At 37.9% G+C, this 25460-nt stretch overlaps 1 protein-coding gene across 1 annotated transcript in view; it reads left to right on the forward strand.

Moving 5' to 3' along the window:
* LOC6053164 (A disintegrin and metalloproteinase with thrombospondin motifs 7) overlaps nt 1–25460 on the forward strand; it is an 83721-nt gene that overhangs the window by 42086 nt on the left and 16175 nt on the right. The window contains exons 9-10 of the mRNA XM_038259063.1: nt 13653–13799; nt 13856–14418. Coding sequence (XP_038114991.1) covers nt 13653–13799; nt 13856–14418 — 710 coding nt within the window. The remainder of the gene's footprint in view (nt 1–13652; nt 13800–13855; nt 14419–25460) is intronic.

Here is a 25460-nt window from a genome sequence, read left to right on the forward strand (position 1 = left end):
TCGGTCGATACCCGAATTGCAAATTTTGAAAATTTGAGATTTTTGGAATAATACGGTATTTTGTGTTAATTTTAGTATTTTACATAAAATAACTCCGATATATACTAAAAATGTATAGAAAATTTTACTTTGTTTGCTACCCATGTTGCGAATTATGAAAATTTGAGTATTTTTGAGTATTTTTCGAGTAAAAATACGCTATTTTTTTCGTTTTTTTTTTTTTTTTGCCCAGTGGGCATTGGGTTTTTTTTCGTTTGACCATTACGGTGACCTACAACGTGTCAGAATAGTCCGAAAAATGACAATTTTCGTCGATTTTTTCAAAAAGCACACAAAAAAATATAACTTCGCTGCATTTTAACTGATTTTAGCTGTCTTGGATGCAAATTAAGGACTTTTAAGGACAAATAGTTTTGAAACTTTTTTTATAATTGAAATACGCAACTTTTGGCCCTTAAAAAAGTATAGGCCATCGCTAAAATTTTAAAGTTATCCCAGCCTTAGCGAAAAAAAAATGTCTTCCCTTTTTTGTCATTTTTTAATTTTTGCGCGTGGGGCGTCAAAAACCCAAGATTTTATTTTCAAAAATACATATCTCAGAATCCTGTTGATGAACCTCAATTTTACCCATTTTTACGTATGTTACGTTAAATTTCCCGAGGAATCCGTCAAAAAAAATGTAAAGTGGCTCGAACAGCTCTAGCTGTCAGAATGCTTTTGCGCACTTTTCAAATATTGCTCCAGTTTTTATATTTCCAATCCTAGCCGTGACCACACAAGTCGGCTGGCGGGGACAGCCCCCCCTTATTGACAACCCGTTGAAGTAGAGAATACATTCCAGTGTGGTTCAATTTCGCCCGCGTTCGAGCATCCCGCCGAGTGATTGATCACTTCCACAATGAATTAACGCAAAACCGATACCGAGTTCAGTGTAGCCCTGCTCCTCTCTCGTCGATGCTGCTCTCGATTCCGCAGCCCAATGGAAGCCGAAGACACAAAGCCCAAGATCGCACATAAATCGCAGGTAAGCTTGCATGTAAACACGTGCAGCTTAGTGCTGCAGATCGGTGGTGCACTGGATTGCGAAATTTGGTTTTATTCAGCTTGTTTTGGAACATTTCAATATTTTTAATAATTATATTTTTTATCCGACTTGAATAGCATGTCCCGAGATGAGCTAGTATAACACGAAGTTCTTCGTCAAAAAGTTTAAATTTATAACAACTCGTGTACCAGTGTTGCTGCAGATGACGCCGAAGAAGGCGCGAAAAAGTGTGTGTGAAACCCTTGCGAAGATTTATTGCCACTAATTGTATCGACACTTTGAATAATTTATTGATGCACGGCCCAGCGACGACACCGCGACGGCAGCGCCGCCGCCAACCTCTTCGTCTTATTTTTCTTTCTAAAGGTAGTAATCAATGATGACGCTTCTGCTCCGATTGGGCTCGAGCTTGTAATCTGTGACTAAGTTGTAAGCGTTTATATTTGCAAAATTCGAATTTATTTTATTCGCCCCCATATCGATTTGTTTCGCTACCTAACAATGACAGCTTCGTCGTAGTCATGCTATCTTGTCGCACGTGCTTTTTTGGAGCTAAATTGAGTTAAGAACGCCATTTTGTGAGATATTTCACAAAAACCGGAAAAAACTCCGTTCAATTTTGTCGCTCTTCATAAGAGGGAACTTTCTATCTTGTCATGCTATCTTGACACACCATGCAAATTGCTGTAAGTGCGACAACTGACCAAAGGGTTTCCAGGTCAGAACACTTTTGACACTCGTATATGCCCAACTACCGTAAACATTTGTAATTATAGCTCGGGACTCCGGCAACCAAATGCAACCAAACTTCGGGTTAATGCACAGAACGGTCAATCAAACAAAAAGTGTTTGTTATTGTTTACATTTCGTGTTCTATTTTTTGTTTATTTAAGGTAAAACATTAAAACGCGTTTTCCTCGGGCCGTCAAAAAGCGACGTGCGACAAGATAACACGACAACGTCGTCTTGGAGAAGTAAGTTTAATAGAGCTGTCACGCATGTAATTGAGGAATCATACAAAGTGACGTAAGCGACTGTTGGAAAATTTCAACTAAAACTCTTAGGAAAAAACAAACTTAATCCATCTATGTGGTTGGTGCCTTCCTCACTCTTTACACACAGTGGGCTACATGATGGGACACATACATTTGAACACAAATTTCATCAATTTTTTTAGATCCGGAATTAAAAAGTTCACAAATATCACTGAAGTGGTCATAACATGAGCCAGGGTTGCCAGATTATCAAATTTGAAAGGTCTTTCAATTACATAACCAACAATGGGTCGGTTGATAGATCCGGACATAGTTTATATACATTTAAGTGAGATCCGGCTTCAAACAACTACATAAATATCACTTAAGTGGTCATAACTCGAGACAGGGATGCCAGATCATCAATGTTTTGAACTCGTTGGAAAGTTCTTTCGATTACCTAACCAACGATGGGTCGGATCATAAATTCGGACATAGTTTACATACATTTAAGTGAGATCCGGCTTCAAAAAAGTACATAAATATCACTTAAGTGGTCATATCTATAGACAGGGTTGCCAGATCTTCAATGTTGTAAGCTCGTTGGAAAGGTCTCTTGATAACCTAATCAATGATGGGTCGGATGATGGATCCGGACATCGTTTGCATACATTTAATTTAGATCCGGCTTCAAAAAAGTACATAAATTTTACTTAAGTGGTAATATCTCGAGACAAGATTGCCAGATCTTCAATGTTGTGGACTCATTGGTAAGGTCTTTCGATTACCTAACCAACGATGGGTCGGTTGATAGATCCGACCCATCGTTGGTTATACATAACATTTGAACTACTTATCGAAACTTCAAACAATTCAATAGCGACGTATGGAACCCTAAACCGAATCTTACCTCAAGTGAGGAAGGCAAAAATACACTGTGGGAATTGTCGTTTACGTTACATAGAATAAAACAAGGGTCTGGAAATCTACAATTCCATCATACAGTAGTGCTTAAATATGTATCTCGACCACAGTGACACTCCTTTTTTCCAGGGCAACTTTGTAGTTACTAAGCTGACAATTGTCAACTAGTAGGTAAGGTGTTTTGTTGATAAATTGTCTATTAGATTAGGGCAGGGGGTTCGTCGCTTGGTGAGTTGTAATTTATGCAACAATTAGAGCATTTATCAGAATAATCGAATGGAATAAATTGGCACTCCAACATTCCCTGGACTTTTTTATACTTTTATTTGAAATACAACTTGTGATGAAAGGTGAAAATATTCGTTATATTATTTTTTTTTTTATTTCTACAAACAATTTTTCAAACTACTAATCATAGGCGATGACACATTAGCGTCAACATTCTGGAAAGCTCTCAAACTCAAAATTAGTTTGACCTTGCGTGCCCGGAAAGGCATGTTTGCCATTTATACAAATTATTGACTAATTGATTTGATTGCCACTTATCTGCTCGCCAGTCCAGTTTTGCCCGGAGCCAATCACCAGAGTCCTCCTCCGCCGCCGCGACTCTAAATTGATTCGGCGCAATGCAGTCTGGCAGTCTTGCCGGGTAGTGTGTGTGTGTGTGTGTGATCTACGGGTTGATATCGCACTGCTCCCACTAACCCGGTCTATTTAGATTACGCCAAGTATGCACTTGCTAATTTAAATTTATGACCCACAACGCACGGCGGCTTTGGGCATTGATATTCTGGAAAGCGCGCGCAACTCGGTCGGGACGCGTAGAATGACATCACCCCCAGTCCCATTAATTATCGGTGTTATCGGCACAAATCAATGGAACCCGGGGGAGTGGTGCAGGAAGTCGGGGGATTTCCACTCTCGCGAAGGAATAATTGTGGAGGCGCGAAAAATTGCTCCCTTTTTGAATAATTGAATAATCGTTTAGCGGGGGCAAGATCGGGCAGATAAGCCAGCCTGAGTGGTAGTTTCCACCTGGAATGATATTCAGTACTGTTCGCAGAAACATTTTTTAAAGCATTTGAAAAAAAATATTATTAACTTCCAGAACAAAACATCCAACTCCAATTATTCGTTAAAGATCCCAGTTAGTTCAAATTAACAACCCTCTCTGGAAAATAAAGTTATCACTACCGGGACCGGGCCCCGGACACTGATAGATGGGCTCCCAGTCACGGGTTGACTTTTATTAACCATCCATGTACGAGCTTGTGGAACTTTATGAAGTTGCTCCCCGGACAAGTAGCCGGGACGCACGACGAAATAAAGTTGTAGCAATTATTTATGCCTACACCCCTGCCCCTGCCCCGCAGCAGCCTGGGTTGTTCCGTGAAACGCAATGCCCACGGGAAGAATGATTTGCATCCAAACTATTTGTTTGCCGTTTACATTGGGAAGGCTCTCCAAGGGTAATCAGTGATGAGAAATTTGAAGATTAGTTTTACTAAACATATCAAATATCTTTTAAATCCTTCGCAAAGTTTTGGAAAAATGTAAATCATAATTTAAAAATGTTTCAATTTTCACACCCCTGCCAGCGGACTGCATCCTCGGTGGAAGCTGATTGATAAATATTCCACTTTGTGGTGACATAAATTTAAATCTATCACAAATCGTGCGAGATATACTCCGGTATCGCAAATCACCGCTTGCCTTGCCATGTTTTTAATTCCGTATCCTCCTACCCAGGGATTGAGGATTAATTTACATCGCCGGGCTTTCGTTTGATTACCCGGTTGGTCCATTAGCTTTGTGCACGTATCGGTGCCGGAGATCGGGACTCGCCGATAACGAAACTTGATGATAATTGTAATTGAAACTGACACAACACAGTACAGCATGCAGCTGTTGTAGAGTACAATTAGGTTTCGTAAGGCTAAGTAAATAAATAAATAAATATTTTTACAGCAAAAAAACAAATCCCTGCCAAATCGTCTCATCTTTTTCACCAGCAAATATTTTGAAAGTATCATTTTTGGAAAAAAAAATAAGATGATTTTCAACAAGAATTAATAAAATGATGTTCAATAGACTTGCTAACATTACTGTCAACTGGGGCGAACCGGGGCTAGAGTCTAGAGCAGTTTTTAAACATTTTAAAGATTTGAAATTTCGGCATTTATCGACTACAACAACCGTTGCGAAACTTGAATTTTTCAGTGATTAAAGCTCCAAAAATACTATTTAGGCTATAAACTTACCTGCAACAGCACCGCCTCAAGTAAGCACGCAAATTTATGCCATTTACTGGCCAGAAAGATCAATTTTAATGCACTTTTGATCATAATTTCTATTTTGCGAGACCATTTCTCGTCATTTTGGTGGCACACACGGTGACACACGCTTTCGCTTACATTTTCACGGCGCATTCGATACAAAACTGCCCCCAACTTTCGGCAACATGTTCTTTTGCACATTAGTTGGTCACTCACTTGAAAAATAATCCCGAATCATGTAAATAAATAGCAAGCGCCATCAAAAAAACAAACGCGCCAAGTCTTTTGACGTTTTAATTTTGACTACCCATTCCAATCGAAGGCTGAAGAAAACCGAACGAGAAGCGAAGGCAAATAAAGAACAAAGGGTGGCTACCAACACTACCGCAGCGCCTGTTGGAGTGAGCCAGTGTTGCCAGGAAATTTTCTCTATAAATGCTGCTTTTCGTGAGTGTTCGCTTAAAATTTTTTTTTCATTTAGAACAAAAATTTTCATTTTAGAATTTCTAGTTTTTTCTAACTTTGCGTTTCTCTTAGTTTCGTCGTCCGTGTCTGTCGCGGGTGACCATGAACGGCCATGATCGATGACGACCAACTTTTTCAAAACTTTTTTTCGTAAAATCGCGATAACCCTTATGTCTCTGTATCAAAATTTTTGTAATTGTCTGCTCTACTACTTTGTAGAACATTGTTACACTCTAAAAAATAACCCTGCAAAGTTAGAAAAAACACGAAATTTTGAAATGAAAAATTTTGTTCTAAATGAAAGAATGACCCTTCTGGGTCAATGTAGATTCGAAAAGTACATTTAATTTCCCATAAAATGACATGTTCCAAAATTTTTTACAGTCAAGTAACGGAAAATGGGAGAATTTTTAAAACTTTTTTAGCGTTTTTTTCGATGAAAAATACGTTTTTTCGGAATTCTGAGTACGCCATCAAATCGGGCGTCTAATTTTACATAAAAGTTCCTTTGACACCAAATTTCTATCTCATCACCGTTTCAGGCTGCAAATTATTGAAAAATACCTCTTTTTTTGCATGTTCAAAATTTGAAGGGGTCGTACCGCCCCTCCGTCACGAGATATCAAAAAATGGACCTCGGATTCGTGATCAGGGACAAAAGTTACCCCTTAGGACAAAGTTTCACGCAAATCGAAGAGGGGTCGGGGCAAATGCTGTGTGAGTTGGCGGAGAATTACCTTGCTGAGAAATCGACATTAGAAAATGGAGGGTTGTTTGGGTGAGACTTAGAATACTTGCTTTAAGTCGCTGTATCCCATCAGCCATAAGTCCAATCTTCAACGTTTCTCAAACAATTTTATAGTAAATTTTCTGAAATTTTCAAAAAAAATTCTAAGATGGTCACTCATGGTCTTTTTCAAATTCGAAAAACTACAAATATTTCGCTAAAATCTAAATTTTAACATAAAAAAAAATAAGGTCATAAAAATTGTTTGTGTATAATTTTAATTATATCCAAAAACACTATTTTTTCAAAAAAATAAATCATAACCTAAACCAATAAAAAAAAATCCAGAGTAAAAAATACGGATTATGGGAAATTAAGTGTTCGTGAAAAAAAGTGTATTAAAAAATCGGCATTGTTTCCGTGTGCCTATTTTATTGTGAATAATCATACAAATAAAATCCATTTCTAGTTTTGGTAGAGAATTGCCCAAAGATCTTCTTTAAAAAATATAAAAAATAACGCCTTTCTGATATTTTCTCAATTGTAAGTCGCAATTTAGGTCAAAAAATTACGTTAAAAATCCTCGAATAACCCTCCACAAAATACAAACGACGTAATTTATCGATCAACGATTAAAATATTTAAACTATAAAAACTTGAAAAAAATAGATAGGCAAAATGTAATGATAGGAGGTGGGTGAATAGAACAAACACTACCAAAAACAAACATAAACCAAACAAGATAAATGCAAATTAAAATACTAAAAATGAAACAAGAAAAACATATAGCAATGAAGTAAAGTTTTTCGCAGAACAAAAGTTGCTCAAAATGACCTCCTAACACGGGAAAAATAAAAACTCTTCTTGGTCTGCTCGCCTTTTAATTATTATTTTTAATCAGTGCCATATTCAAAGTCGTTTCAATGGGCCAATATCACATTTGGCCTTGGAATACTATAATCCGCATGACCGCATCAAAATTGATCCCAATTGGTAAGGAACTGTAAGTCATGCCTTTTGTGAATTAATAACCTGTTCAAAATCCGTCAAACCTGTTTTGATGGAGCTGGATGCAAGGTGAAATAGGAGCAATAAACGCTCCCAATTCTTAATGGTGTTATTGACTCTCTATCTCTAGAATCTAGAACGCTCGTTCCCAAATGTGATCCCCATCTCGCGTGTGGTTTTCATGAATCAAGACATTATACCAACGATTGAAGGTGCGAAGAATAGGACGATCTCAACTCCAGCACAGACTTCTCCGCGGACGTCAGCTTATAAAGCCATGGGGGAAGAAAAGAAAAAGAACAGATCATGGGAGGGACAATTAAGCCACTTTTTATGCACCTCAGAAAGTCACCAACTTGTCCATAACAATTATAATAATATGCTAACGAGATGTAAAGTGCGCCGAACAAGCGTGACAAAAGCACATTCGTTCCTGCCTCACGGATCTTCCCCCAGCCAACCCTCACCCTGGTTTCCCCTCTGAATTCCGGGCCGCGAGGGGAAACACGTACGAGACGCAACGACAACAACGACATGTCCCTACACCCGGTTTCGTCGGTTGATCGGCCATTCAAGACAGGTGCAGGGTGCGATTAATTATTCCGCAATTATTTAGATTAGGGCTAATTTTTCATTTAGAGCTTTACATACATTCGCACGTGTGTGTGTGCGGATTGGGTCCGCGGGGGGAACGGGTAGTTTGAAGCGTCTTGGACCGAGTGTAAAATGTTCAATTGGTAGCGAATTGCCCTAACGATGTACAACTGCGCGTAATTTAGTTGGTGCAAATCACCTCCGCAGTGAGTGTGTAACGGAATGCTTCTAGAAGAATGACAATGACTTGAGGAAAGTTCTCTTGACCAATGAGAACCAATTGGGGCCTTTCCATCCAAACGTGTAAAGAAAACGTTCATAATCCCGTAACTGCAGAAGCCCATTTTTAATTTCACGTGTACTTACTAAAACCGGGCCTCGTGGCGCGGTGGTTAGCGGCTTTGGCTGCCGATCCCAAAGTTGCTATGGGGCGCGGGTTCGATTCCCGCCTTATCCTCCTGGCCTTTCATCGGATGGGGAAGTAAAACGTCGGTCCATTTGCGTAAAAGAGGTTTTGGGTGACTCACCACACATAATTTTCGGACGCCTGGAAATGAGCAGAAACTTGCAACAGAGACCACAAAAGACCCGGGGGTCGTTAAAGTGGATTGCTCTGTTTTTTTTTTTTTTAATAAAACTCAATTTTGACATTGTACCATTTTCTGTTTTATATTTTTATGTTTTTTTTTATTTGTTTTATCGGACCAAAAGTACTTACTTTCGAGCATGATTGAAGATTTTTTTCAGACAAGGCACAGTGATCTGAGAAGTGATTTTAGCAGGAAAAGATTATTTCTGCTTCCGGGAAGCAATTTAGAGCTTTGGTGTCAAAGGAACTATTATTCAGTATGAAGCTCTACGTCTTTAGGCCATGTTGATTCTAGAGTGGTCCTGAATTTTCTAATCTTTTCAAAAACCATCTCCGAAACCTGATGATCCTAAAATTTGAGTTATTTAAAAAAAACCCTCCTTAGATTTTTCCTTTTTGTAAAGAAGAAGTCTTGAGCTTTCAAATGCAACAAAAAGAATGTTTTTTTTTTGTTTTCACCAAAAAAAGATACAAACATTTGAAAAAGGCTCATCAAAACCGTTAAATCACTTTTACATAAAAAGCTATCAGTTTTGCTCTTTTGTCAAAAGACGCGTTTTTTTATTCTCTAAATGTGCTCCGAAGACACTAAAATTGCCAAAAATAAAACAAGAAAGGTATAAAATGAAAACACTTTTTTGAAGGGTAACCCTAGCACTTTTCATATAAAATGCAGATTAAGAGATAGAAATTTGGTGTCCTCACCAAAGTTGTTCAGAATGGTTAGCACTACAATACTGCCCAAGAATGGATACCCCTACCTCATAATGGTTCGGAGATAGTATTTGTAAAAATGAGAAAATTCAGGACCACCCTAGGATCAACATGGCCAAAAAACGTAGAATTTCATACTGAACAATAGTTCCTTTGAAAAAAAGTTCTAAATTGGTTCCCCGAAGTTAGAGCGTCCAATTTCCCGAGGCTACAAAATTCCCGAGAAACGGGAAATTTTCAACAAATTTTCCGGGAAATCCCGGGAAATTGTAAATATAACAAAAATAATTCTAATCCTGTTTCTGATTGATATTTTGTTACAGAATTGTATAGAACAGCAACTTTAATGGTCTTTAATGCTTTTAAAATTTAACGAAACTTTAAGAAAGTATTATAAATCTTCTAATTTTTTATGCTGTCTTTCCAATTGTATCAAATCAAAAAAATATATTATTATTATTTTTTGTTGAGAAATATTTTCTTAATCAAAGTGTTTGGACAGTGAAAATCTATGCTCCACATTTATAAAATTGCTTTTTAATTTGTCTCAGTGAACATAAAGTTGAAATGAATAAAAAATCAGAAATAATGTTTTTCATGGCTAACTACTTATTTCAGAACAAGTATTTTCAACTTGTCAATAAATAGATAATCATTGAATATGCCTTAAAAATCTAATGTCTAGCGCTATTTAACATGAAACACTATTAAATAGTTTTTCATGAAATCACAACTCAATGTTTTACAATACAGTCTGACTCGATTATCCGAAAGCCTCGGAAAAATTTCACATCGGATAATCGAAATTTCGGATGATCGAATCACGAAAAAAAATATTTTCGCTGTCTTATTTTTACTTTTTTTTAATCCAAGATGGCGGCCAATATGGCGGTGACGAAATATTGAAAAAAAAATGCATTTTATTATTCAATAAGCAATCAACTATTCAAATTTGACTAAAATGGCGTCCCAGAACACGAATTTGATGTTTAAAACAAGAAAAAGAAAAAAATAAAAGAAATGTACGTGATTTGATTATCCAAAGTCCCGTACAAACCTTCGAATAATCGAAATTGGACGCTCTACCCGAAGCAGTATTTTTGTGGTAAGAACCTCGGAATCACGAACAATGCAGGATGGAACAACTCTCCTAGACAAATACAGTCGACTCTCTTGCTGTCGATCTTCTCGATATCAATAATTCTCCATCTATCGATGAATTCTTCAGTCCCTTCAAACTGCATACTTCAATTATCTTCATTCCTCGATATTTTCCTTTGCTTGAAGGATCTCTGTCTCGACGGTCCCTTGGATTCTGTTTGCTTTAAAAATCTTTTCCGGTTGTCAATAATTTCACTTTCTCATGGCTTGCATAGACATTTTTCTTGGTGAAACGAAGCTTTGAAGGGTGTTTGACATTAGTTTGTTTTTGTTTGATGGACGTTGCCATGATTCTCTCCCATAGCTGGGTATCAAAAAAAAATTCAATCGAGTCTTCATTCTGCATCGCTCTGTAAACTGATGATTCTCTTCCTCGATGGTCCCTTGGATATTGACAACCAGAGAGTCGACTGTACATAAATCATTTACTAAAACTCTTTTATTTACAAGTGATATGAATGTTAAAATTTGAAAAAAAAGATTGGGTGACTAGAAAAATTGAAAATTTTGAAAAATCTAAAGGGATACCCCCTGACCCGATTCTTTAGGCAATAATAAGTAACTGTGCCAATTTTCAGCCAAATCGGTTAAGGTTAAGCGGTCGCTTTTTATCGTTGAAGTTTATATGGGATAAATCGCAAAATGTATGGGGAAAAACATCGCTTCAGGATTTTAGCAGCAGATGACGCGAGTCTCGACCAGAATTGTCCAAGTGTGAGATTCTTCTAGGAAATTTAATTTCCAACAACTTTGTCGAAGCGTTCAAGAAGATCCGAGTTGATCCTGAAGAGTTATTAGCAATGCGATGAAAATAAATCGGCTTTCATACTTGAAAGGAAATAAGGAGTATATGGGAAGTATTGAGAAAATACTTTTTACTAAAAAAAATCACCAACAATCAAGATCAATTCGGATCTCCTTGCACACTTCGACAAAGTTGAAATTATAAACAAAACAAAATTGAGCGAGACCTGGGCCACCTGCTGCCAAAATCCTGAAGCGATTTTTTTCCTCATACATTTTAGTGATTTTCTCCATATAAACTTCAACGATAAAAAGCGACCCCTCAACCTTAACAGATTTGCCTCAAAATTGGCACAGATACATATTTTTGCCTAAGGAATCGAATCAGAGGGTATCTCTGATGTCGATTTTTTATAGTCACCCTATTGTGGAGTCAGTGTTTATTTCCAAAAAATCATAACTCGGCATCCTGTTAATGAAACTTTACCATGTTTACACATATTATGTTAAATTGTCCGAAGAATCCGTAAACTTTCTCGAAGATAGCATTGTGCTATCATGCTCCTGTCAAAAGATACAGCGTTGTCAAAACTGGTCCGACGTGATTTCCGAGCAAATAACAAGTTTTTGACCAGTTTTGAGGTCGCCGTATCTTTTGACAGGAGCAAGTTAGCACAATACTTTCTTCTAGAAAGTTTTAGCGAATTTTCTCAATTGTAACGCTATTGTGTTGATTTGAAAAGCTTAGTGGAAAATAAGAATGATAAAAATCAAAAAGTTAAAAAAAATAGTTTTTTTCCATACTAATTCCCATCCAAAATTCAAACGCAATCCGCAAAGTGTAGACGCAACAAATCGCTCCCAAATTGTTGGGGTTGTTTTGCGGCCCAAATGATATCAAAACAACTTTGTTCTGGTTTGCTTCGATCATTTTTTTTTTATTTTCCATATAACGACGAGTCAGTCTAGTACATATGTAAACATTCGTTCTTATGTAAATTACATTCAAATCATGATCAAAGTTTCATAAAGGGTTTAAAAAAACAGTCAATTGACGATTTTCATGAGACACCTCAGGTCGGAGGTTGATCACCCTTGCTTTATTTCGTTTAATGAGTTAGTGTCTATTTTCTGAAAATTTCCAGTTATAATCTACAACTTAGCCGAAGACACGTAATCAATAAAATTATCCTTTTTCAAGGTGCAAGTTTGCTCAAAATGACTGCCTTCAGGGTAGGTAAACCATCACCATCGCACTATCATTGATGCATATTTCGGTGCGTTCCTCGTATCTTAAAATTTCTCTTCTCTTTCGCAGCCGAGTGATGGTCGGCTTGCTATCGCGAATATCGAAAGCCCATCACATCGACGAGAAATACCCTCTCGCTGGCTCCGATGGAACTATCGTTCCAACCGGAGAGGCACGCACACGAAATTGCTGTATACATACACTGGAGCTCACGCACACAAATGAACTCATTTCTACAGGGCTTACGGGCGAGATAATTTCACGATTGCTCTTTCTCTTGCTTTTTGAGCAAGGGGACTGGCTGTGTGAGAGATTTTTTTCCGTCTTACGCATCGGTATGTTCGTTGCTCGCTATTTCATCGGCGTCTTTTTCGCTTCGCTCTCTTGATGCAGTTTTGGGAGAACGCCGACAATTTGATGATTTGAGCGAGGGACGATATCTAAAAACCCTCGCCATCGGCGAGGAAACGAGAAAATACCATCCCTGACTGCCTTAATTCGGGAAAAACAAAAAATCCGAAAAGATTTAGATAGTAGATAATATCATGCTTCGACTTTGAGTTGTTGTTGTTGTAACAACCCACTGCCAATTACTCAAACGTGTTCGCACCATTTAGTAAATTGAGGGGTTAATTATACAACTAAACACACTGTGGGTGACTCCAAGGCAAACGGTCAACTCCAACATGCTTTAAAGAACGTTTAAAACTCTCCTTGCCCACCTCCACCAATCCCCGGCGTGTTCCAGATATCAAATGTCCGTCCGGGGTATCATTTCTTCGCACGACCACGACACCCCCGGCGAATTTGATTTATTCACTCCTGGTCATAATAAATCTTTGGGCTCCCGGCTTCGTGCCATGACGACGACGACGAATCGTCAATTGGAACCCGGTCGGCCATGCGGCTAAATTGGCGTATAATTCAACACCTTATGCACATTAGCCAGGTTCTATTACGCTTCGCAGTGACAAATCGATGACCATTAGAATTAGTTTCGTTCTCGGTCTACCTGTTGGCTTGTTTTTGATGAATGTCTTAAATCTGGTTTCAATGTATTCGCATGGTACTTTGTATCCGAAGCGTTTGCGTTGGAATTCTCCTGAAAGTATGCAACCTCAATATTCGACTAAGAAGCGCTTGGATTCTCACTCTCTTGTTTTCTCCCTCTCTCATCTTTAGTTTTGGGATGTACCACGATACTGCGAAAACGGGTTGCGACCACCGGATAGGACCCATCCTGCACATCATGACGCCAAGTTTCGAAGCGGACACGGTCCAGGTTTCCTGGTCAAATTGCAGTCGCAGGGACATTACACACTTTTTGGAGTGAGTTAATTAGTTATTACACCAATCTAAAACACTCATCAACTTTTACTCACCAGCTTGGGCCTCGGCAAGTGTCTCGAGGATCCCCCAAACCAGCAGGAGTACATCTACCCGGAACTCCCCCCCGGAGCAATGTACAACGCCGACCTCCAGTGCCGCCAGCAGTTCAACTCCACGGACGAAGAGGTAACCGTGTGCTCCAAACTGGACGAGATCTGCGTCCAGCTGTGGTGCCTGGTAGATGAAGTCTGCATGACCAACATGCGGCCAGCCGCCCCTGGTACGCACTGTGGCAAACACAAGTGGTGCCAAAATCAGCAGTGCGTCGACGTCGAAGATTTGCCAGCGCCGGTGGACGGAGGTTGGGGCGGGTGGAGCGCGTGGAGTGAGTGTTCGCGATCGTGTGGCGCCGGCGTGGCCCGGCAGACACGTGAGTGTGACCATCCGTCACCCGCTCACGGGGGACTGTTCTGTACGGGGGAGCGGGCACGCTACAAGACGTGCAACACCCAGCCCTGTCCGCCGGAGATGGCCTCGTTTAGGGCGCAGCAGTGCTCCGAGCATGACAACCAGACGATCAAGGGGCAAACGTACACCTGGCTGCCGTACTTTGACAAGAGTGAGTAAAACTTTGAATACTATTTTGCCTTCTCAATTCCTTAGTCAAACTATACCCAAAAAGTGCCAAATCGGATAAGGTTGAGGTTTGAGCATTTATGGGAGAATGGACAAAAGGGTGACAATTAAAAAATCCCAAATTCAGAGACACCTACTGACTCGATTTCGAGTCGATTTATGTTGTTGAAATTGGTGAAAAATATCCCTTTTTGATATGGTTATCCACGAATTCGAGAAAAGGATTTTATTTGTTATTTTTCATTTGTCTCCAACTTTAAGGGCCATTCTTCCGACAAAAAAGGCCATTTTGTGTCATTTGGTTCGTCTTTACAAGGTTCCATACAATGTTGGCAGCTGTCCATTGAACAATAGAACGGAAATATTCAAGTATCTTATTTATTTTATTTATTTTATTATTATTTTTTTTTTTTTGAGAAATTTCGGATAGTTTTGCTGTTTTCAGCAACATTGTAATTACAAAAAATAAAGGTTTTTAAATTAACTTTTATCAAAAAATCTGTTTTTCTTCCTATTTTTGAGTCTCAAAATTTTAATTATAAGTTTTAACGGGCGAAACCCTGAAACTTTTGGGTCATATTGCAGAATGGACCAAAAATAGCCGCCGAGTATCGTAATTAAAATACGTACGGAATGGTTTAAAATCATACCGACCCTAGCGAAGTGTTCAAAGTACCGCAAGAAGAAATTTTCATAAAATTTTGAAAAGTTTAAATAGTTAGTTAACTATATTTAAGAAAATGTTGATGAAGGTCATTATTTTAAACTTCTCAAAGTGTCATGATTTACTCAATGAACATGATTTTGAATCGGAAAACGGAATGCATTTTCGGATTCTTTGGACAATTTAGAGAAGGTTAAATAAATTTGTAAATAATAAATAATATGTCTTTTTGATACACAATTAAAAAATATCCAAATTTATAGGCAATTTCAGATTAACAAATTTCCGGTAAGATGTGAAAACTTGTGATTCGTGCTTCGAATTCAGTACATAATGCAATATAAATCAATAATTTTATAAACAAAACTAGTTTTAGCAAATTTCAAGCAAAATTCCGACTTTTTAACAATTTTACCTAAAATTTATATGTATTTTGTTAAAAAGCTTGTAACTAAGTTAACTTAAGAGACAGTATTTGTAAAAATTGTTCGGTTTGTTCTAGGTGCTCCGATTTGGATGAAACATTCAGGGTTTGTTTGTCTTTACATGAGATGAACTCGTGCCAAATATGAGCCCTCTACGACAAAGGGAAGTGGGGTAAAACGGGCATTGAAGTTTGAGGTCAAAAAAACATGAAAAATAATAAAATTGATCCCAGTTGCGTAAAACTATATCAATTCCAACTCTCTTAAATGCATTTGAAAGATCTTTTGATGCACTTAAAAATGTGCCATAGACATCCAGGTTTGGTTTGACTTTTTTCTCATAGCTTTTGAAAATTACTGTTAAAAATGGATTTTTTTAAAACTTTAATATCTTTTTGCAACAGCCTCCAACACCCATACTCCCATAGGTCAAAAGATAGGTAATTTCATTCCAAGGATTCCGAATATGACAAAATTGAGACCAAAAAATGCCGCTATGGCGGCCTACACTGCCCATAATTGAAAATTCGGCTATTATGCCAAATCAAGTATTCCGAGAAAAACGCGTTTTAGTGTTTGTCACAAAATCTCCGTCAAGGCAATTTCCCATAAGAGTGGCATATTAGCCGTTTGGTTTTTCGCATCGGCAGCCGAGTCTAAACTCTATTTCAGTGAAATTCAAGTTGCAGGAGATGTGTTGGAACATCCTCTACCGCCTGGTGCTGATATCTCATTTTTGCCAAAAGTGGATATTAGCCGTTTTTTCAATGGTGGGCAGTACAGGGCAAAAACTAACGTTGTAAAATGTTTGTAATAGAAAAATCGAAAAACTATGAGAAAAACTGCGATTGGCCAAAAAGTTAATACCGTAGGCTTATAGTCCATGAAATTACCTATCATTTGACCTATGGGAGTGCGTGGCCGAATGGTTACGCTGTCCGCTTTGTAAGCGGATGATTCTGGGTTCGATTCCCATCTGCTGCAACCTTCCATCGGATGAGGAAGTAAAATGTCGGTCCCGGCCTTGGTTGTTAGGCCGTTAAGTCATTCCAGGTGTAGGAGTTGTTTCCATGCCATAAGTACAAACAACACACCAAACCAAGCCTACTCCGGTGGAATCGCTGGCGGCGGTTGGACTCACAATCCAAAGGTCGTCAGTTCAAACACTGGGTTGGAAGGTTCCTTGGAGTAAAAGAGGTTTGGGTGCTCTCCCCATTCAAGCCTTCGGACTCCTAGGTTCGAGCAGAAACTTGCAATAGAGACCACAAAAGACCCGGGGGTCGTTAATGTGGATGGTTTGTTTTATTTTTTGTTTTGTTTTTGACCTATGGGAGTATGAGTGCTGGAGGCTAATGCAAAAAGATGTTCAGGTTTTAAAAAAAATTAACAGTAATTTGCAAAAGCTATGAGAAAAAGTCAAACCAATCATGGATGTCTATGGCACATTTTGAAGTGCTTCAAAAGATCTTTTGAATGCATCTAAAAGAGTTGGAATTGATCAAGTCTTACGCAAATGGGAGCAATTTTATTATTTTTCATGTTTTTTTTACCTCTAACTTCAATGCCCATTTTACCCCACTTCCCTTTGTCTCAGAGGGCTCATATTTGGCATGAGTTCATCTCATGTAAAGACAAACAAATGCTGAAAGTTTCATCCAAATCAGAGCACCTCAATACGACCTGTTACACATTGGTGAAAAAATCGCTCTTAAAATCTAAATTAAATTTGTTTGAGGCCGAAAATATAGCCATCAAAATTTTACAAGGCATCCAGTAAATTCATGTCCTCTTTCCATTTCCCCATTTAATATTGATAGATTTTCAGCTGCCAGATTTTTTCCGGATTTTTTATCGTATCTGGCCAGATTTTCTAAAGGACCAAATGAAATTTCCATAGAACCTTTTCAAATATTCAGCAAGTTTTTTTTTCGGATCTCAACATATTTATCATTAAAAGCCCAAGTATAATAACCTTTCTTTAAAAATGTGGCGCTCTAAAATTTGTTCAGACGGGGATATGATTTTATGAAAAATTGGGTTTTTGAGAAAATTTCCAAAAAACCTTATTTTTTGGACCACCCTATTTCAGAATAGGAGCACCCTTATTGTTAATCAAAATACGGGTCTTATTATTTTTGTCAAGGAACTCCCATGCCAAGTTTGCGGCAAATCGGAGCACTTTTGATGTGAATCATTACCGTTTGACATGGAATCGCTGGCAATTTTTCCGTGTCTGGAACAAAGAGTCTATGTCTTGAAATATTTCAATAGGATTCCTCGGAAAGTTACAATGTCGACCGTTCGTTTCCTAGATATGGTATTTTGGAAATAGAAACTGGGTTTTTCGCACGAAAACAACAAAAAATCAACATTTTCACTATAACTGCGAAACCAATGTCACCCCTGATGACGGTAACTCAAAAATTAACTCTATGACCTATACTTTTTTTGGGAACTAAAATGTTCCTAATTGAAAGGCGCAACTTATTTCGAATCGTGTTGTTTTGCAGGGAAATGCTGTTTATTTGTTCTTTCAAAATAAAAACATCTTGAAATGATTACTCATTTCCTCGTATGGCCATTATATTTAAAACATACGGGTAATTCTTCGCCAACTCACACAGCAGTTGCCCCGACCCCTCTTCGATTTGCGTGAAACTTTGTCCAAAGGGGTAACTTTAGTCCCTGATCACGAATCCGTTTTTCAATAATTTGCTGCCTGAAACGGTGATGAGATAGAAATTTGGTGTCAAAGGGACTTATATGTAAAATTAGACGCCCGATTTGATGGCGTACTCAGAATTCCGAAAAAATGCATTTTTCATCGAAAAAAAAAAATTTTTTTTAACTCTGCCATTTTCCGTTACTCGACTGTCAAATTTTTTGGAACATGTCATTTTATGGGAAATTTAATCTACATTGACCTAGGGGAACTATACCCTTTCTCAGCCTATTTCTATTATCGGCCTATCAGCACTTTGATCATGAATTACAGCTTAAATAAAGTGTTTTTGTCTGTTCCAAAGTAATAAATAACTCAAATAGAAGTGAGCAAGCAACTTTCGATTGTTGATACATCTGAAAATATTAATTTAATAGCGGAAACCGCATAAGTGATGAGAATTGGTCGAACGGCTTAGTGTGAATAAAATGAGTATATTTCCCCTAGAAGGGTAATTTTTTCATTTTGAGCAATTTTTTTCACTTTAAAATTTCGTGTTTTTTCTAACTTTGCAGGGTTATTTTTTAGAGTGTAATAATGTTCTACAAAGTTGATCGGACAATTACAAAAAAAATGAAAAAAGAGCCTAAACCGAAAAAAAGTTCTCCGATCGGGCTCAAAATTTTTCTAGCGGGTTCCTTAGCCAAATTAATTACCCCCTTTTTTGTTTGGCCATTGGGGTGACCTACATCGTGCTATGGTGGTTCGAAAAATGACAATTTTCGTCATTTTTCACAAAAACCACTTTTTTTTAAAGCATATCTCCGCGTCATTTCATCCGATTTTAGCTGTGTTAGAAGCAAAAGAAAGGTGATCAGTTTGGCTATTTGAGAAAAATAGTAAGAAGTTTCAAAAATCAAATGAAAAAGTCGTATGAAAACTTTAAATGGCGTTTTGAACGAGTCTGGACCAAAGAGCCTGTGTGTGTGTGTGTGTGTGCAACCAACCAAACGGGACCACGCGGTCGCTTCTTACAAATTGAGTTGTTTCCATGTATTTTTTAGATCTACATTCTATACATGCAAATAACTCGCATAGGCATTTGGAAGGTGTTAGCTCTGCCGAGCTTCGGTGACCCATTTCTACGCTGGCTAGCCGAGCGCGAGGTACTTCAGCTTTATCGACAAGCCCCGCCCTGAAGAACGTTTGGACCAATCGGATTCAAACGTTATTTAGAACTTCCGAACCCTTGTCAAATGGACAAGGACCCAGCGCGTATATAGTTGATAGTAACAGTATTCCTAATTCCAGTCATAGCTCACCAAGTCGCGATGGCCTAGTGGTTAGCATTTTTGCTTACCAATCCAAAGGACGGGGGATCGAACCCCGACTCGTGCGACTTTGATTTTTCGTTCATGTTCAGAGTTTCAAGATTTATATTTCCTATACTTTCTCGTTGGGAGCAGATGGGAATCGAACCCAGGACCATTCGCTTACAAAGCGAACACCGTAACCAGTCAGCCACGGCCGCTCCTCGAGTCTGGACCAAAGAGCCTATGTCTGAAAATATTTTTATCGGATTCCTAGAAAAATTTCACATCATATATCAAAAATTGGCGATGTCGAACCATACGTTTCCGAGACATGATTTTTTGAAAATAAAAACTGAGTTTTTGACGCGCCACGCGCAAAAACAAGAAAATGACCAAATCGGCAAAAAATCAACTTTTTTCACTAAAACTACGATAACTTAAAAATTTCAGCGTTGACCTTTTCATATTAGGGTACCAAAAGTTGCGTATTTAAATAACGAAAATTTTGGTACCCTAACATGTATAGGTCATCGCTGAAATTTTTAAATTAGCGCAGTTTTAGTGAAAAAAGTTGATTTCGTCATTTTTCCTGTTTTTGCGCGTGCCGCGTCTAAAAAATCAGTTTTTATTTTCAAAAAATCATATCTCGGAAACGTACGGTTCGACATCCACAATTTTGAAAGAAATATGTGAAATTTTCCGAGGAATCCGATAAAAATATTTTCAGACATAGGCTCTTTGTCAAAACGCCATTTTAAGTTTTCATACGACTTTTTCAAATGTTAAGCTAGATTTTTGAAACTTCTTACTATTTTTCTCAAATAGCCAAACTAATCACTAATCAATTCTTTTGTGTCTAAGACAGCTAAATTCGGATGAAATGACGCGGAGATATGATTTTTTTAAAGTGGTTTTTGCAAAAAATGACGAAAATTGCCATTATTCGAACCACGATGTAGGTTAAATAATGGCCAAACAAAAAATATACGGGTCTAATTATTTTGGCCAAGTAACCCCAAGAAAAAATTTGAGCTCGATCGGAGAACTATTTTTTCGGTTTAGGCTCTTTTCAAATGGAATTGCTGTATACATAAGAAGTTTGCTTATAAACATCACGAGTTATCGCGATTTTACGAAAAAAAAGTTTTGAAAAAGTTGGTCGTCGTCGATCATGGCCGTTCATCGTCATCCGCAACAGACACGGACAACAAAGCAAAGAGAAAACCAAAAAGTAACTTTTTCAATTTTTTTTTTTTTTTGTGAAATCGCGATAACTCGTGATGTTCTAAAGCAAATCCCTTATGTATATGTAGCATTTTTTTATAATTGTCTGCTCTACAACTTTGTAGAACATTATCACACTAAAAAGATAACCATGCAAAGTTAGAAAAAAAAACACGAAATTAAAAAAAAAATGTTCTAAATGAAAAAATTACCCATCTAGGTTATTGTAAATTCGAAAAGTACATAAAATTTCCCTTAAAATGACATGTTCCAAAAAAAAATTTCGGTCAAGTAACGGAAAATGGGAGAATTTTTAAAAGTTTTTAGTGTTTTTTTCGATGAAAAATACGTTTTTTCGGAATTCGGAGTACGCCATCAAATCGGGCGTCTAATTTTACATTAAAGTCCCTTTGACACCAAATTTCTATCTCATCACCGGCTGCAAATTATTGAAAACACCTCTTTTTTCGCATGTTCAAAATTGGAAGGGGTCGTACCGCCCCTCCGTCACGAGATATCAAAAAACGGACCTCGGATTCGTGATCCGAACTAAATTTCACGCAAATCGAAGAGTGGTCGGGGCAACTATTCCCGATTTCGTGAGAGTTGGTAGAGAATTACCCTTACACAAAACAGAGTCGAAAAGTAATAAATTAATCAACAAAGAATGAAAAACTAGTCAACATCATCACCGCTGTAGCTTAATACCGCCAGCTTCGGTGCGTCTTCTCGCGCTGCGTCACGTGCCGATAGATGGGCACCGGAACCGGGTACGGCTTCGGCACCGGCACCTCAATCTTCTTTAGTACCTCCACGGGGAAGGGTTTCTCCACCTCGACCGGGTAGGACTTCTCCACCGTGTACGGGACGGGCCGCTCGATGATCTTCGGCACGATCTTGTACACCGGCACCTTGATCTGCTGCTCGACGTTCACCTGCACCGGGTACGGCTGGGGCACGTTGATTTTCACGTACTGTGGGACGGCCACCGGAACGGGATGCGGCACGGGGACGCCGATCTTTTGGTAAATTGGAACCGAGTAACGGTTCGACTTTTGCGAGTGCGTTACGATCGCATTGTGGTGAACTTCGTCACTCTCGGAACCCAGCGTTATGGAATCGTCGTGCGCTCCCGTACTGCTGATGTCCTCGTACTCGTCGAACGGGGACTCGTGGAAGTTCGAGTAGCTGTAGCTACGGCTCTGTACCGGTGTAGGACCGAACTGTGCCGTCAATGCTACGACGACCAGCAGTTGAATGTGTGCCTGCGTGTTGAAAAAAAAAATATGAGAAAACAAACGTCAAATAACTTAAAACAATTGTTACAACATCTAGGGCAGCGGGTCTTCAGGGCCAAACCCTGCAAAACTCCGTAAATTAGTGTTACGAGTTGAACATGCGAAAGTACAATCCTTTCCCTTTCTGTTGAGTACTATCACTGCACACAACCTGCATCGCAAAGTGCATCCCTAAGTTGCATAACGAAGCGTGGTAACAAGGTAACGCTTCGACGGTTTTCATCGGTGCCGGCGACCGGAATCGATACTTGAGATGAGTTTTGCCAGTTTGTGTGAAGTTTGCCTTTCTTCACGGTCGATAAAATGTAACTACTTGTTTTAGAGCTGGCTTTGCACTTGCTTTCTGTACGGCGACTAGACCGGATGATGTTAGCACGTGATTTTGAATTACATTTGATGGAATCGTAATCGATTATGGGAAAAGTTCAATTTAAGTCTGCAATCGGCTTATTTTCAATTTTGATTCAACATTACTTTGTGATGAAATTTGGGATTACATTCAACCCCCGGTGGTTGGTCACTTTCCCGTTTGACACTTTTTTTTAGTTTGTTAGTTGGTCAAAGTCAACCTAAAAAGTGTCGAACTGGGTGTCAAACTAAAAAGTGACCCCATTCTTTCGACAATAATTGATGTCAAACCTTCGGGGTTGCAGTGTACTACTTTGAAGTGTAAGTTTTTTTTTTTTTCAAATAATTGTGATCTAACGTAGTTGTATAGTATTGTATTGTATAGTCGTTGGTGATATCAATGTACCAATAAATCACGTCAATTTGAATACAGTTACAAAATATAAAATGTTACTTGAGTCATACGGTTTTATAACTACAAACACCTATGCAACTAGACCAATTAGTGCAAATATTCTTGATCATGTAATCTGTAAATTAAATGACGCCAATCGCGTCCGTAATGATACCATTGACCTAACTAACTTGAGTGACCATATACCGGTTATCACATCCTTCAGAACTAAGATTAAAAAGGAGTCCATGGTACTAACAAAAAAAATTGTGAAATATTGTCAACTTAATCAGGAATTTAGTTCATTTGTACGAAGCATTGGTGAAGTCAACGATGTAGAAACAACTTTACAAGCGATAATTTCAACTTATAACACTTTACTTAATCGTTATTCAAAAATAGTTACCAAGAATGTAAAAATAAAAGGAAATTCCTGTCCATGGATGACTTTCGATCTCTGGACACTTATGAAAATTAAAGAAAATTAGAAACCACTAAACACAAAACCAAGAAACTTTATTATGAAAATTTGCTTACTAATACACCCCATTTAAAACTTTGGAAAAATATTAATTTGATATTTGGCCTTAAGAAAAATCGTGAAACTATAACTTTAATTAATAATAGAATTGAAACAAGCAACAAGTTAGAGGTCAGCGAAATATTCAATGACTTTTTTTCTAACATTGGGCAAAATTTGGCGAACAATATTCCTACATCAGTAACAAACCCGGAAAGAAATTTACGATGGATTCGAGAGTCAGTGTTCCTCCGACCCTCCTCAGAAAATGAAGTTATTCTGTTGATTAACAATTTAAATACTAAAAAAAGTAACGGCCCGGACAACATACCAGCGTCACTACTGAAAAATAATGGTTTAGAATTTGCAAAAATTTTGTCTCAAATTTTTAATTTAATCTTGCAAACGGGAGATTATCCGGACTGTCTCAAAATTGCTAAAGTTGTGCCGATTTTTAAAGCAGGAGAGTCTTGGGATTGTAACAATTACAGACCGATCTCTACCCTGTCAGTTTTTAATAAAATTTTGGAGAAAATGTTAGTAACTAGATTTACAAATTTTTTAAATATTCACGAAGTCTTATATAAATTTCAGTACGGGTTCCGACAGGGTTCCAGCACGCAAACGGCAATTATTGAATTAGTTGATGACGTTATCGATGCAATTGACTCAGGGAAATTTATGGGTGGCCTTTTTTTAGATTTGAAAAAAGCATTCGATACTTTAAATCATGAAATTTTGTTGAGGAAACTTGAATGTTATGGAATAAGAGGTGTTGCAAATACAGTAATTAAAAGTTATTTAACCAACAGAAAACAATTTGTCCAAATTGAAGATAAGCGTAGTAGTCTAGCTCCCATCAATGTTGGTGTCCCACAAGGCAGTAATATTGGACCTTTGCTATTTCTCTTATTCATCAATGATTTACCCAGACTCAACTTGAATGGTAAAGCTAGACTTTTCGCAGACGATACTGCTCTTTTCTACCCCAACAAAGACATTCACAGTATTATCACTTTAATGCAGAAAGATTCACAAACTTTAAATCAATATTTTAATGCAAATTTGTTGTCCTTAAATCCCTCGAAAACTAAATATATGATTTTTAGGTCCATCAGGAGACTTGAGCCAGAGCATGATGATCCTAGACTTGGACCCATTGTTATAGAAAAAGTAAATTGTTTTAAGTATCTGGGCATACAATTGGATCCCATTTTGTCCTGGATCAATCACATTAAAGTGGTAGAAAAACGTGTTTCGTCCTACTTAGGCATTCTGTGGAGGGTAAGATTGTTTGTTCCGAGGAAAATTCTCTTAAAATATTATTTCGCCTATATCCATTCACAATTAAATTATCTAATTTCGGTGTGGGGACGTACTGCAAGCTCTCACCTAGTAAAATTACAAACACTGCAAAACCGTTGTTTAAAAATAATTTTCAACAAACCTTTGTTATATTCAACTTTAACTTTGTATTCGGATGCATGTCACTCAGTTTTACCATTAACCAATCTCTGTGACATCCAAACTACGCTGTTTGTTCATGATGTTATTAATAACCCAAAATTCCATCATACAATTCAGTTAATAACTACAAATAGCTCCCGCAGCACTCGTCAGAGGAACAACCTTCAACGCATTAGAGCACATACAACACGAGGTCAAAATAGATTAAGTTTCATAGGACCTACACTTTATAATCTGCTGCCAGATAATCTAAAGTTATTAGAAAACCGCTCCATGTTTAATGCTAGAATCAAACAACATTATAAACAAAAATTAAACGAAACTTTCAACTAATCATCATTTAATTTTATTAACCCGTCAATAGCGTTAACAAATCATTACATTGTTGTGGTTCCCTTAAAAGGAAGTAGCTTCCACTGGGATACCATCCTAAAAGTTAATAGTAGTTAAACTACCGCACATCCTAGTAAAGTCAGCTCATTTTTTTTATTACATTGCTTTATTATCATTTTGAATTCGAGCTGAAATTAGTTTGCGTCCATAACCAGGGGGCTCTGGAATAATGAGCTTTTTGGTGTGGGGGATTGTGGTGGGCAAAAAAAAAAATTGTATTAAACATTATTAGAAAAATAACTGTAAACTTAGCTAAGGTTAATAATTTCCTAACGTTCAGTTGAATTCCGCCTTGGTAAAAAAAATATGTTTTTCAT

Source organism: Culex quinquefasciatus, chromosome 3, assembly GCF_015732765.1.
Source record: "Culex quinquefasciatus strain JHB chromosome 3, VPISU_Cqui_1.0_pri_paternal, whole genome shotgun sequence".
Lineage (NCBI taxonomy): Eukaryota > Metazoa > Arthropoda > Insecta > Diptera > Culicidae > Culex > Culex quinquefasciatus.